At 45.2% G+C, this 12,760-nt stretch overlaps 1 protein-coding gene across 3 annotated transcripts in view; it reads right to left on the reverse strand.

Annotated features, from left to right (window-relative positions):
* Smoc1 (SPARC related modular calcium binding 1) overlaps nt 1–12,760 on the reverse strand; it is a 176,513-nt gene that overhangs the window by 38,756 nt on the left and 124,997 nt on the right. For 2 of the 3 annotated variants that reach the window (XM_023702464.1, XM_023702454.1), the window contains exon 6: nt 1,687–1,776. In XM_023702464.1, coding sequence (XP_023558232.1) covers nt 1,687–1,776 — 90 coding nt within the window. The remainder of the gene's footprint in view (nt 1–1,686; nt 1,777–12,760) is intronic. The other variant, XM_023702458.1, reaches the window with a different exon arrangement.

Genomic DNA, 12,760 nt, shown 5'->3' on the forward strand with positions numbered 1-12,760 from the left:
AGTGACAAAATCTTCAGTGAGGGTACTGAGGAGTTCTCCCCAGATGACATGATCTCCATTCCCCCACTTATCATTGAGGCCCAGACTTGCAATAACCTAGGACCTCCTTCAGTCAGAGACTTCGGGAGTTTTAGGCATGAAGCTATCAAAGGTTTTGGAATAATGTTTAAAGGTTTAAAAATGTATTATGGAACAATACACATTGCCATTAATTCCCCTCAAAATACTCTTTCTTGTTTTGAACATCTTTATCTCATTGTTCTGGCCACATTGTGAAGTGGTTCTGGAGGTCCTCTTTCAGGAGTGTCTTTCACTGGGCTGTTGTGGCTGCCTGGATGTCTTAAACCAGTTCAAAACATTTACTTTTCATGGACATTTTGACTTTGGGGAAGAGTTAGAGGTCTCCAGGTGCCTGGATAAAGTGGATAAGGTCACACCATATTGTTTTGACAAGCCTACTTTTCTGTTGCATGATGTTCAGCAGGAGTATTCACTAGGTTTTTGCTCAAACTCGGGTCCTTGCGCTTGCCAGGCAGGCTATCTCCCCAGCCCCAAAGGAGCTTACAGGCAACATGCCTTTCACAGCAATAAACTGCTTAAAATGTAAGCACCAGATGCATCATCTGATCACTCCTTGTATGTTCCACTAAATGAATCAACTATAAATTAAACCCCATCTTTCAGTCATCCTCCCCTGAGCTGAACCTGTGCTAGGAACATCCCTCACAGATGTTCTAGAGACCACACCTTACCAAACTTCCTCTTCCTGTTCATGGGAATCTGGTGTATTTGGTAAAACACCTGAATAACAGAGGTCTTGAGAAGCTCCAACTTGAATGGAGGCCAGACTTCTGCACCCTCCAAAGACCCTTTTGTCCCCTCCCCATGCTTCTCAGGACTTCTAGCATTTATTTGGTCATAAGACTCTATTTCTCTTGAGCTAGAATTCCTTTTCTCCCAAACGTCTTGAACACACTCGCCATGCCCCTACCCCCTAGCCAAACGAGCTCCACTGACCAATCTCTTTCCTGCTACTTCCTTCACTGCATCCTCTCCTACCCACACTCCTCGTACCTGCTATCCTCCCTGCTTGGGATACCCCAATTCTTCCCCTTTGTTTCCAAGACCCTGCTTGTATTGCATCCTTCTGGAAAACCAGGTTTTCCCAGACCTCTACCATCTCTCTGTGATAAAAGGCTATTACAATAAAAATTGAGACCATAGACTGTAGCCCAGAAAACTCTCCAGTGGTTAAGACTCTCTTGAGAACAAAGGCTGACACTGACACACTATCTCTCCTCACCCAGGGGCCCTGCACCAGGCTAGGCACGGAGCAGGCATTTGTAAGTCTGGAAAGGATGCTGCCAGCCTGGTCTACTTAGCCATCATTGCCTGGTCTTGACAGCTCAGAAAGTCTGTCCAGACTGTGTTTTTGTTGGACATCATGAGACAGGCAGGAAGCCTAGGGAAAGCTGAAGTTGTTTCCAGAATCGAGAGCATAGCAGGTCCTTAGCTGAATTCCTTTTGTAAAACATGAAGACAATCCAGCTGACATTAGGAAAAATTGAAGTTAGAAAAGAGAATAATCATCATGAAGCCTGAACAAACACCTAAAGTTAAGGCTTTCCCCAGGTCTAAAGTCTGGCAGAAGAGTGAGAGTTGGAAGGAAGGAACACAAGGACTCACCGTCTCCTTCGAACACTGGCTGGGTCTCCATCGTGGGGGTTGGTTTCGATCCATCATCTGAATTGAGGGTTAAAAAGAAGCGAAAAGAGACTACCATTATTGAGGTAAATACTATCTACTCTCCAGCACTGTTGAATGGTTTGGGTTTGTACATGGCCCGGCCAAGTCCCAATAAAGAGACCAAAGAAAGAGAAAATGAGAAGAAAAGACCAAAGAAGGAAAAGAGAGCCAGAGAAAGACACAACAGTAAAACAAATCCAGGTGTGTTCTCATCATCCCAAGGGGTGCACCAAAGGAGGTAGCCTCATGCTTGGGAAGCCCCAACCCCTCCTTCTAGCCTTGCTTCTGGCCATGCTCCTCCCAGCCTTGCTCCTCAGGAAGTGGCATCTCCTCCAACACCGGAGCTTTGGCCAGGCATGTTAGGATGAGGGCAGCAGCCTTTATGGCATCAAATGCTATGCTGCTGTCCCCAGTTCAGTCTCTGTCATCTTAGGAAAAGCACCAGCTCAGAACATTTTTCTTTTTTTTTTGGTGGTGCCAGAATGCCTTCAGGGCAGGTCTCGTTGGCCTGAGTTTTGGAGATTGAACCACAGCATCCTGAGCCTGACTGCTTTGTTTAAGCAAGCATTTAAACAACTGAGCTAATGGGCAGGCCCCTGTTAGAAACACACTTTCTCATGCCTTTATTGTTAAGGGCCACAATGCAAGACACCTCTGTAAGGCCTGACTTCTCCATGTATATCTGATTCCTTCCTCCATATAATTTGTGCTTCTAAGTGTAAATTCTTAGTGGAGAAAGTCCAGACAGGCAGAATGTTTTTCTAGAGGCCCTAATTGAAAATCTTAAGAGAACCTGAGTCCTGGGCATCATTCTTTTCCGGGAAGATCATTCTCCCTCTGCAGCACACTGAGGAAAATCACGCAGTCTTAGAACATTTCAAACAATAAAAGAGCACATACCATGATGCCCAGGAGCAGGTGGGACAAACAGAATCAGAGAGATCATCCTACTCTTGCTTTGAAATGTCTAACATTGACAATGGGAGCAAGGAGTTCCCGGTAGCAAAGTCATAAAGCTTTCACTCCAGTTCAGTGGGCAGCTCTTTCTGCATAGCCAAAAATCTCAGCAGGCCAGAGGCTAGTGGAGACTTTGTTTATTTACCTTTCAGGACTTGGAGTTACTTTCATGGAGGCCTCAAATCTTTTAATTTAGAAAATTGTTTCTGAGCCTTTTATCCATTATTGCCCAAATAAGGAGCATCTTTAAACGGGTTTCCCCTAATCATTTCTCTAATGAAATTTTAATAACATTTATAAACTGTGTATCCATTCATGTTCCACATGCATATTTTTGTGCTTTCTATGTAAAAAGAGTGCCTTTCTCATCCTCCTCCTCCCCCAGAAACAATTTCATTCTTCCTGAGAACAGGTATCTGTGCCCATCTTGCGGATATACAGTTGAGATATTTTGCTTTGTTTTCTCCTTCAGCGGGAGGAGGATGATTAAGCACTATTGTTCCAGGTAGTTTGAAGATCATACCAGCCCTCCCTTCTTAACAGCTAGATGTCTTTTACAATGGATTAGAACATTCTCTGCGTACTAACTCTTCACAGAAGTTACAAGTTCTCAGTCTGGGAGATGCCTGGAGGATCACGACTAAAAGCCGACCCCCACTACTGGGAGCCCCCAGTGCCTTTGGCCGACTCCCCTGAATCTGATTGGGGAAGGGAGAGAGTGTGTAATTCTGATCTCTCCTGTCATCATCCCATCCTTTGGAACCTTAAGATTTGAAATTGATGGAGATACATGTACACCCTCGATGGACACTCAGACCCGTAACCTGTCAGTCGTGACACCTGACCCTGCTGTTGTCTTCCTGTGCTGCCACCAAGTCAGCTCTCCGCGGGGCCAGAGTGACCCTGATCTACCTGATCATCACCCTAAGACACAAGAGGAGCAGGAAGGGGGGCAGCTATTCTTGGCTACCTCCTTTGCCTCCAACTGCATCCCCAACAGGCAGCTTCTGATGCCAAGCTGTGAGAGTTCGAGCTGGAAGCCACTGAAGGAGAGTAAAACCGGAACAGAGTCACACAATGTCATTTTTTTAAAGAACAGCCTCACTTCCCTTGACTCTATTAACACCTCTTTCCATTGAATTCAGTGAGCCATGGGATGGAGCCTTTGGCAGCTGCGCTGCACATCTGGTTGTTTTTGCCGGATGTGGAGTTCACAGGGTAAACAGCCCAGCACAGTACGCTCGGCCCCTCCCCACAGGGTGGCTCCTTGAGAGGAGACTCACCGGCTGACAAAGGGCAAGTAAGAGATCAAACACTCCACAAGGGACCAGAGTGAGAACCAGGGTGGAAAACAGCATGTGCGATATTTTAATATTCAGCGTAGATATTAAAATCCTCCCATATTACAAGAGCTGTAACTCCCTCTGGAGCAAAGATAACTAAAAACATTCTGTTTTCCTCTCCTGTCATCTAGACAGAAGCCTGGGGCTGCCCTTCTGGTCTCACCCTCAGCAAGAAGGTCTGTACCCCCCGCCAGCAAGCAGGGCTTCCTGGGGAAGACCTGCGCCTCTGCAGGTGGGTGACTTCCGCTCTGCCGGATGCAGGCACAGCAGCCCATGGAGGGCAGAGCCACTGCAGTGAATGGAGCTTCCTGCAGGCAAGGTCACCAAGGGTGAGGAGGCGCAGCTGCTGGGCTACAAGGGAGGTCCTACATGGAAATCTTTATAAAGTGAAAAGACAAGGTGCCCTGATGCCAGGAGCCACCTGTGAAATCTAGCATGCCCACAGGCCAGGAAGCCAGGCCAAAGCCAACAGGAGCTTCTAGCCGTCATCTCCGGGCACCTGGGCACCTGGCTTCAGACCCAGCAAATAAGCACACCTCTGCTACCAAACATAAACCCAAGGCCTGGGTCCAAGGTCCACAGCGCCTCTGCTTCCGGGCAAGCCCTGGAACAGCCCCAGGCCCCACACGAGGCTCTGGGAAACAGTAAGTTTTCTGAATATGTCCTTGGCCTCTCGGGCCCATATGAGATCACTCTGATCCCCACTTTATATCTAAGAAGTCAGTTAACCTGAACCCCTACCTTATCTCTCTGGGTAGCAATTTCCTCTTCTGAAAATGAAGAAAGCCTGTCTGCCAAGCCTCAGAATGCTATGTATGTATAAAAAATTTGCATAAAGACCTATTAAGAAGGGTATATAATTCCATGAGGGCTAACCATCTCATGCAACTTTTAAATTTTGTTTTGCAAAATTAAGGCCCTATCAAAGATTTAAAAAAAAAATGTACGTATTTGGTACAGGGTCTCACTATGCAGCTCAGACTCATAGTCATCCTCCTATTTCAGCCTCCTCAGGGCTTGGATTACAGGCATGTACCACCACACGTGGTCTTGGTGGCCAGCTCGGCATGCCCGGGACAGGGCTGGCATGGCACATGGTACCAGGGATTGAACCCAGGTCCTTGAGGCTTGCCTAGGCAGGCGCTTCGACTGCTGGGCTATATCTGCGGCCCATTATCAGATTTTAAATTAGAAAACCCTTAAAATTCATTAGGATAACTGATTTAAAACTGAAACAAGTATTTTAATAGACATGTCACCAAAGGAGATGTATGGATAACTAATAAATTCGTTTCCAAAAAGTCTTACAAATCTAGCAATATTGTAAGTATTTTAGAGTCTTTCAGACAACAGCAAGGTAACCATAAAGAAAATAAACACTGATTCAAACTTTAGTTAAATAGTTAAAATTTAGAGAAATAAATTTAATTTAAATTTAAAGCCTTCATCAAACAAAAAAATAATTTTGGCATTTGGTATATGTCTTTAAGCATACTTGAGAAAGGCAAGGGGTGGGGACATAGCTCAGCAGCGCAGCACCTGTCTGGCAAGTGCAAGGTCCTGAGTTCAATCCCTGGGGGGAAGGGCAGGGGAGAGATATAAAAAGATGTGCAACACTATCGGTCTTTAGGAACGTGCCAATTAAAACCACAATACCACCAATCAACCACTACCATGGATAAAATTTAAAAAGATAATACCAAGTATTGGCAAGGGTGAAGAAACTGGAACCCTTGTTCATTGCTGGTGGGAATGTATATTTTGGGCAGCAACTTTAAGAAAGAATTTGGCAAAGTTTGTTTTTTTGTTTGTTTGTTTGTTTTTAGCTAAATAAGTTTATATTCAACCCTAAAATTCTGCTCCTTAGGACTCTACTGACAATAAATAAAAATGTTCCTATAAAGACATATACACAAATTTCATAGCAACATTATTCATGAAAGTCTAAAATTTGAAATAATCTAAATGTCTATCAGCTGGTAAAGACAAATTATAATATAGCCATCTAACTGAATACCAGTCAGCAAAGAAAAAGAACGGATAACTAATATATGTGACAACGGGGATAAAGAGCCTCGTAAAATGGAAGTACTATATGCCATTAATTAGATTCCATTCAGGCAGCATGGCTAATAAAGATAAATCAATAGGGACAGAAAGATCTATGGCTGCTCAGGGGTGGAGATGGGGTGAGGTTTAACTATAGATAGTTTTGATGTTTCTGTTTGGAGTGGTGCAAGTGTTCTCTACTGTTGTTTACACAATGCTATAAATTTACTAAACTGTGCATATACAGTGGATGAATTTTGGGTATGTGAATTAAACCCCAGGAAAGCTGTTAAAACAACAGAGATTGTCAAAGGTACTACAGCTAAGTCATCAGGCAGCACAGCTTGATTGTATAACCAGTCCTGCATTCACAGAGAGACTCGCCCCTATATTTTCACATGTGTATCTGAATCTTACCTTACCTATACACTTACAGTGATCTGATGCCTGTGCTTCTTCTTGGTCATATTTTTGGACATCAAATAGCAAGACTTTCTCTTTAACACTATAATATTCTCCCAAATTAAGGGGCAGAAGATAGAACACTAGGTACACCAAGCTAATTCAAAGGCTACTAATTTTTCTTACAGGGAGGGAGAAAGAGGTAGAATTGATATTACCGTATGCAAATAAGGCAAACATGAGATAATTTCTTAAGGATGATTCCAAAATCAGCAATAACATAGACTGCCATGCTCAGCTTCAGGAAGGTAACTGTCCTCCTCTGTCCCCACCACCATTCAGGGAGAAGGAAGGTACAAGGCAGATAAAGACAGAATTGAGTTTCAATGCAAGAAGTGCTTTGCTCAAGGCCCCAGAGGCGGTGAGCAGCTCTGGAAATGTCCTAGCCCCAGAACCATAGCATGTGGCCTTCCAAGGCCCCCCAGCCCCCAAGCACGCCTTGTCCTTGCAGGTGCAGCCCCACGTAGTTTCAGCCCCCACATGGGCTTTGGGAGCCTTCATAGAGAATGGGTTTGCATGACAGCACAATTCCTTGTCCTGCGAGAAGGCCTAGCCCATGCACAGACAGCTGGAAGTCACTTCGACCCCCGATGACACCATTCAAAGCCTGCTCTGTTTGGCTTTTTGATTCCTGATTGACATTCACTGGCAAGAGGAGATAAATGCCTGGTGGAGGACAATGTTGATCCGCTCTGACTATTCTCAAGGAAAGACTTTTCAGAATAACAAACAAAACAAAACAAAACCCCCAAAACATTGGTGTGCTTAAGGGACTGAATAGAGCCCACGAGGTCCAGGGAAGCAGGGCTGGCCCTTTCAAGGGGCTGGCAAGTCCATTGAGGAGTTAATTGTTTGTGTGTACAATGAGTTTATTCTGACCACATACAAAGAGCTTTCTCTTCCAGGTCCTTCAAAAGCAAGTATGTCAAAGGGGCCAGAAGAGGAATCTGTATTAATGGCATCTCTTGGGGTCTTCGAGACTGAGGAGGGAATGAGGAAAAAAGAATCCACCCCCCTCCATCCTGAGATTTGGAAGGTTCTTCAACAATCCCAAGTCCCCTTTGATTCTTGAGCCCTTCCTAACCATGTCCATCATGAGTGACACACCTTCACACTTTTAAGCTTTCACTATCCATCTTTAAAAGACACAAAGATAATCTTAAGCCTGGAAGAAGGGCTAGAAGTTCTTGCTTTTGAAGGGATCACATTTATGCCAAAGCCATCATCCCCTTCAGCATGTGAATCCAGCCCAGTGTAGAGGTCAAGAAGACTTACCAGGGGCATCCTAGGGAGACAACTGCACTGCTTGCAGAAGTCCCTGGAACCAGGCCAGAATTATACCAGGAAGGTGGAGTGCTGGTCAACCTCAGCACTTCTTGCAAAGCATGTCCCCAACCAACAAGATTCAGAAACAGAGCTGTCCCTCTACTGACCTACAAAAGCAGAATTTATCTGAGTATTTCGAGTCCTTTCCAAGGCAAAAGGTCCACATTTTATTGTTCAGCCAGCTGTGCACTCCCTTCCAAAAGTGAAAAGAAGCTTAGAGCTGGCTTTTTGCAAGCAGTTCCCTACAAGCTCAAGCCCTGCATTTCACTGGATAAGAATAAAACCATGTGGTTGGCCAAGGAGGTAGACTAGAGCCGAGGATGAGCCCAGCAGAGGATGGTCCACTGAAGGCCATGTGCATTAGAAGACTGTGCTAGGCTTCAAAATGTTTTTATTTGGAAATGATTAGATTTAAAGGGAAGTTGCAAAACTACAAAAAGCAGTCCCAAGGTTGGGCTATTTGGGTTTTAGTCCTACTCTTCAAGGCTGTGTGAAACTTACTTTATTGTTTAGATTTATTCATCTGTTGGATGGGGAGGATAAGAATATTTAGCCACACCCACTGGGTAAGACCCTTGTGAGGACAAGGTGCATCTGTGTTTCTACCATTTTCATTGCAGTGTCTTCTACTTACCAACTCCCAAGAAATATTGTAACTATGTAAACAATGATGAGGATGATGATAATGAAGAGAGGTCCCCTGTACCTGTCACACAGTTTCCCCAATGACAATAGCACACAATCATACATCATTATATAGGTAACCTACACAGCTGGCCCTCTGCATCCAAAGTCCTGTATCTAAGCATCCAGCCAACCATGGATCAAAATACTTGGGGAAAAAAAACCCAGTAAGAATACAATATAACAATAAGAATAATACAAGCCAAAAATAAAATGGGATAACAACTTAATAGCATTTACATTATATTAGGTCTATACAAGTAATCTAGGGATGATTTTCAGAGTATGGAACAACACACATAAGGATATATAAATACCATGTCATTGTATGTAAGGACTTAAACACCTGTGGATTGGAGTATTTACTGGGGCTGCTGATTTGAAACCAATCTCCTGTGGATGCCAAAGAGCAGCTGTAATATACAGGTGACATAATTATAGCATAAAATCAAAATCTGCAAATTGATATAGGTCTACTCGGTGGGTCTTACTCAGGACCTACCAGGTTTGGTTTTTTTTTTTTTTTTTTTTTTTTTTTTTTTTGTACAGGGTCTCACTAAACAGCTCAACTTGTAGCGATCCTCCTGTTTTCAGCCTCCCCAGTGCTGAGGTTACAGGCATGCACCATCATGCCCAGACTTGGTCACCAGCTCAGCATGCCCAAGGGCAGAGCTAGTGTGGCACATAGTGCCAGGGATCGAACCCCAGTCCCTGTGCTTGCCCAAGCTGAAGTTTTGTCCACTGAGCTATCTCACTGGCCCTGGACCTACTGGTTTCATAAGCACTCATTTGTGTCTGCAGTTCTATACCTGTCCATCTGTACGTAGATTCACATCACCACCATAATCAACAGCACAATCCCTTCTCCATGGAAACCTCCTGTTGCCACCTCTTTATAGCCTTGTGTTTTTTGTCCTCCACTCCATCCCTCATACCTGAAAACCACTCATCTACTCTCTAGTGCTATACTCCTCTGTCTAGAATTCTGTATAAATGGAATCATGCAGTACAAGATCTCTTGCAATTGGCTTTTTCCCCTACTCTACATAATGCCCCTGAAAGTCCTCCAAGTTGTTGTTGCATGTATCAGTGAATTGTTCCTTTTGATGACAATTTTTCCATGCTATAGACATACTACTCAGTGTTTAATTCACTGAAAGACTTCAGGTTTTCTATCTTGGCCATTATACATAAAGCTGCTATTCATTCATGTACAGGTCTTCTCTGAGAATGTTAAGTTTTTCTCTAAAATAAATATTCAGGAATACAACTGCTAGATTAGGGTAAGTGCACATTCAGGTTTTAAAGGAAATGTCTCAAAGTATTTTCCATGAGTCTGTACCCTGTTATAATCTTATCAGCAATGGATAAGAGATCCAGTTTCTAGGCAGCCTCACTGACATTCAGTATTGAAACACTTTCTGTTAGCTAGTTTACTAGTGGCATTTTCTCATGGTCTTCATTTGTACTTCCTGTGGCTAATGATGTTGAATGTCTTTTGGAAGCTTATTCACTTTCTGTATATCTCCTTCATGTTTGTTCACGTAGTTTGTCCACTGTCTTAGGTGAACAGCTTTTCCACCTTTGAACATTTATAGTTCATCATATATTCTAGATACAAGTCCTATGTCACATGTGATTGTTTTAAAAAATATTTCTTCCAGTCTGTAGTTCATTTCCTTAGCAGAATCTCTTGTAGATCAAGTTTTTAAAGTACAAGTTTTAAAGTCTCAGGTTTTTGGTGATAAGATTTTCTCCTAAGAGAATAGTGTTGCTGTTTAATTTGGGCGTACACTATGAGGATTAAGTGAAGGTTGGGGGCTTCTTTATTGGTTTTATTTGTTTGCCCTGCCATGCGCAGTTGTCACTGAAGCACTAGTTGGGAGGTCCAGCCTTCCTCAAGTGCTGTTGCATCTTTAGCAAAGGTCCACTGGGATTGCGTCGAGACTCTCTGATCTCAACTGACTTGCAGGCCTCTTTCCTCACCAATCCGTTTTATTTTTCTTGTTAACATTGTTTTAGCTATTCTAGTCTCATTACCTTTCCAAGAAACAAGCAACTTCGACTCACACACCATTCCTTCTGCAGGCACAGAAGCCATGCAGCAGGACCTGCAAGTCCCTCAGCCTGAAGTAGGAGCTCCATGGGGCCCTCGGGCCATGGCCCTCCAGGTGAAGGTCAAGGGGCCCCAAGGCCTGTGCACCCCTGTGTTCACATCCCTGGCTTTGTCAAAGTCGCTGTGTCACACCTTGAACTGAACTCAGACAGGGAACCGTGAGCAAATGAAATCAGCCTGAGCAGCTTTCAACCCTCTCACCTGGACTACAGAAGCTTCATGCAGGAACCAAGGAGAGCACCTAAGAACTCGAGGATGGGCCACGATTCTTCTGGGCACCTGAAAGGGTGACAGCTTCCCAGGACCCAGAAAGCTACTGCTCCCCTGGAAGGCTCCATATCCACCTCCATAATAGGTACTGAGCTCCGGGAGGTGAGGCCCAGGCTCTGAGCAGTTTTACTCATCACTGGATCCTTAGGGATGATAGCAAGCACAGCACTTAGTAAGTTCTGTACAAATATTTATTGAATAAGAGAACCAAATATACAATACAAATGGCCACTAATCCCATCCGGGACTCAAATAAATCTATGACTACTTCGAAGGCCTTTCCAGATTCCTAAACCCCATTTCCTCTCCAATTGTTAGAGTTAGGGATGTGCCAGAGGGGTTAAACTCTCAGTCTAGGTGCCCTGCACACATAAACTGTCCTGCAAAGATCTGGAACAAGAGCCAAGGCCAAGGGCAGGGGGGCTGGGGAGAGAGCCAAGCTGGAGCCACAGAGAACTGTGGGAAGGAGGGAGGCCTCTAGTGCTCATGGTGTGTGCCTGAGCTCTTGTGCACACCCCTGCTAACATGACCTCTGCATAGCTGCTGGAGAACAGCATGCCAGGCCTCATCACGGTGGCTCAGGGCATGAGCAGGCAGCAGTGATGGGCACACCCATCAGAGAGCAGCCTTCTGTGGCTTAGGGCTGCTTGGGTGCAGCTCTGTTCCAGCAGGCACAGTCCACACGAATGTCTCTCCAGGAGGGAAGACAGCAGGGCTAGAGGGGCCAGCAGGCTGCCATTCCTAGTCAAACCCAGCCCAGGCCAGTAGATCAGCAGTATGGGCCCGGCCTTCCTTGATCCTGCCCCTGAGTGCTGGGGGGGAGGGGGAGAAAACAGCTGGGAAGAGGTTAAAGTCACGTGAGCAGGGGTGATGTTCCACACATGGAATGTCCTTCAACAGCCAGCCTGGCACACGGTGGCCAGGCTCAGAGCCCTGAGGCACACCTCCTGTGGGTGTGCTAGCTCCTCACAAGCACCTGGAGGTGGCACAGCCTCCTGTATCTGGGATGCTGGCCATCTACCGACCCTGCACCCCAGCCCGAAGTACATCCCTCAGGGCCACTTCCGCTGTGGAGTTGGGGATGAGGTCTCCAAGTTGACGCAACCTGCAGACCATGCTGGGAGAGGTTCTAAAAATAGAGATGCAGACAGGGACCTTGGGGAAATGCCCATGACTCACTCCTTACTTGGAGCACATACTATGCAGCAGCTAGTGGTGCTTTTTTTGAGACTGCACATTAAAAGAGGGTCAGATTTTGAAAATTTAGCTTAGTAAATAGAGAACCCAGGCAGAAAAATGTCAGCAGAGTTTGTTAGTATTTTTTTCTTGGTCTCCTGAAAAGGCCTGGTGACCCTAAACTTTCACTTGCCATTTGTCACAACATCAATCCCAGGTTCTTATAATTCTGGGCACTCAGAGGGAAGGTGCTCCCAGAGAACTGCCAGAAATCATCTTCCAAGTGCACTTGCATTTGTCACTCTTCACAGGGAATGCTTCAGAGGTTGAGAACTTGCTCCTGTACCTGGTAAGCAAGGAAGGCCAAGCCCACACCCTGAAGCTCACTTGGAAGCAGGAGTGAACAAAAGAGGTGCCTCCCCAAGGCCAGTGGGCAATGGCACAGCCAGGCAAAGCAGGCTGGGGGAATGATAACCTCTCACCAGGCTTTGCTAACCAACTACTTTCTTGCACACAACCTCAGAGAAAACCCCAAATCAATGTCTGTCTGTCTCTGTCACTGTCTCTGTCTCTGTCTCTCTCTGTCTCTCTCTCTGTCTCTCTCTCTGTCTCTCTCTCTGTCTCTCTCTCT

Source organism: Octodon degus, unplaced genomic scaffold (assembly GCF_000260255.1).
Source record: "Octodon degus isolate 3935 unplaced genomic scaffold, OctDeg1.0 scaffold00007, whole genome shotgun sequence".
NCBI lineage: Eukaryota > Metazoa > Chordata > Mammalia > Rodentia > Octodontidae > Octodon > Octodon degus.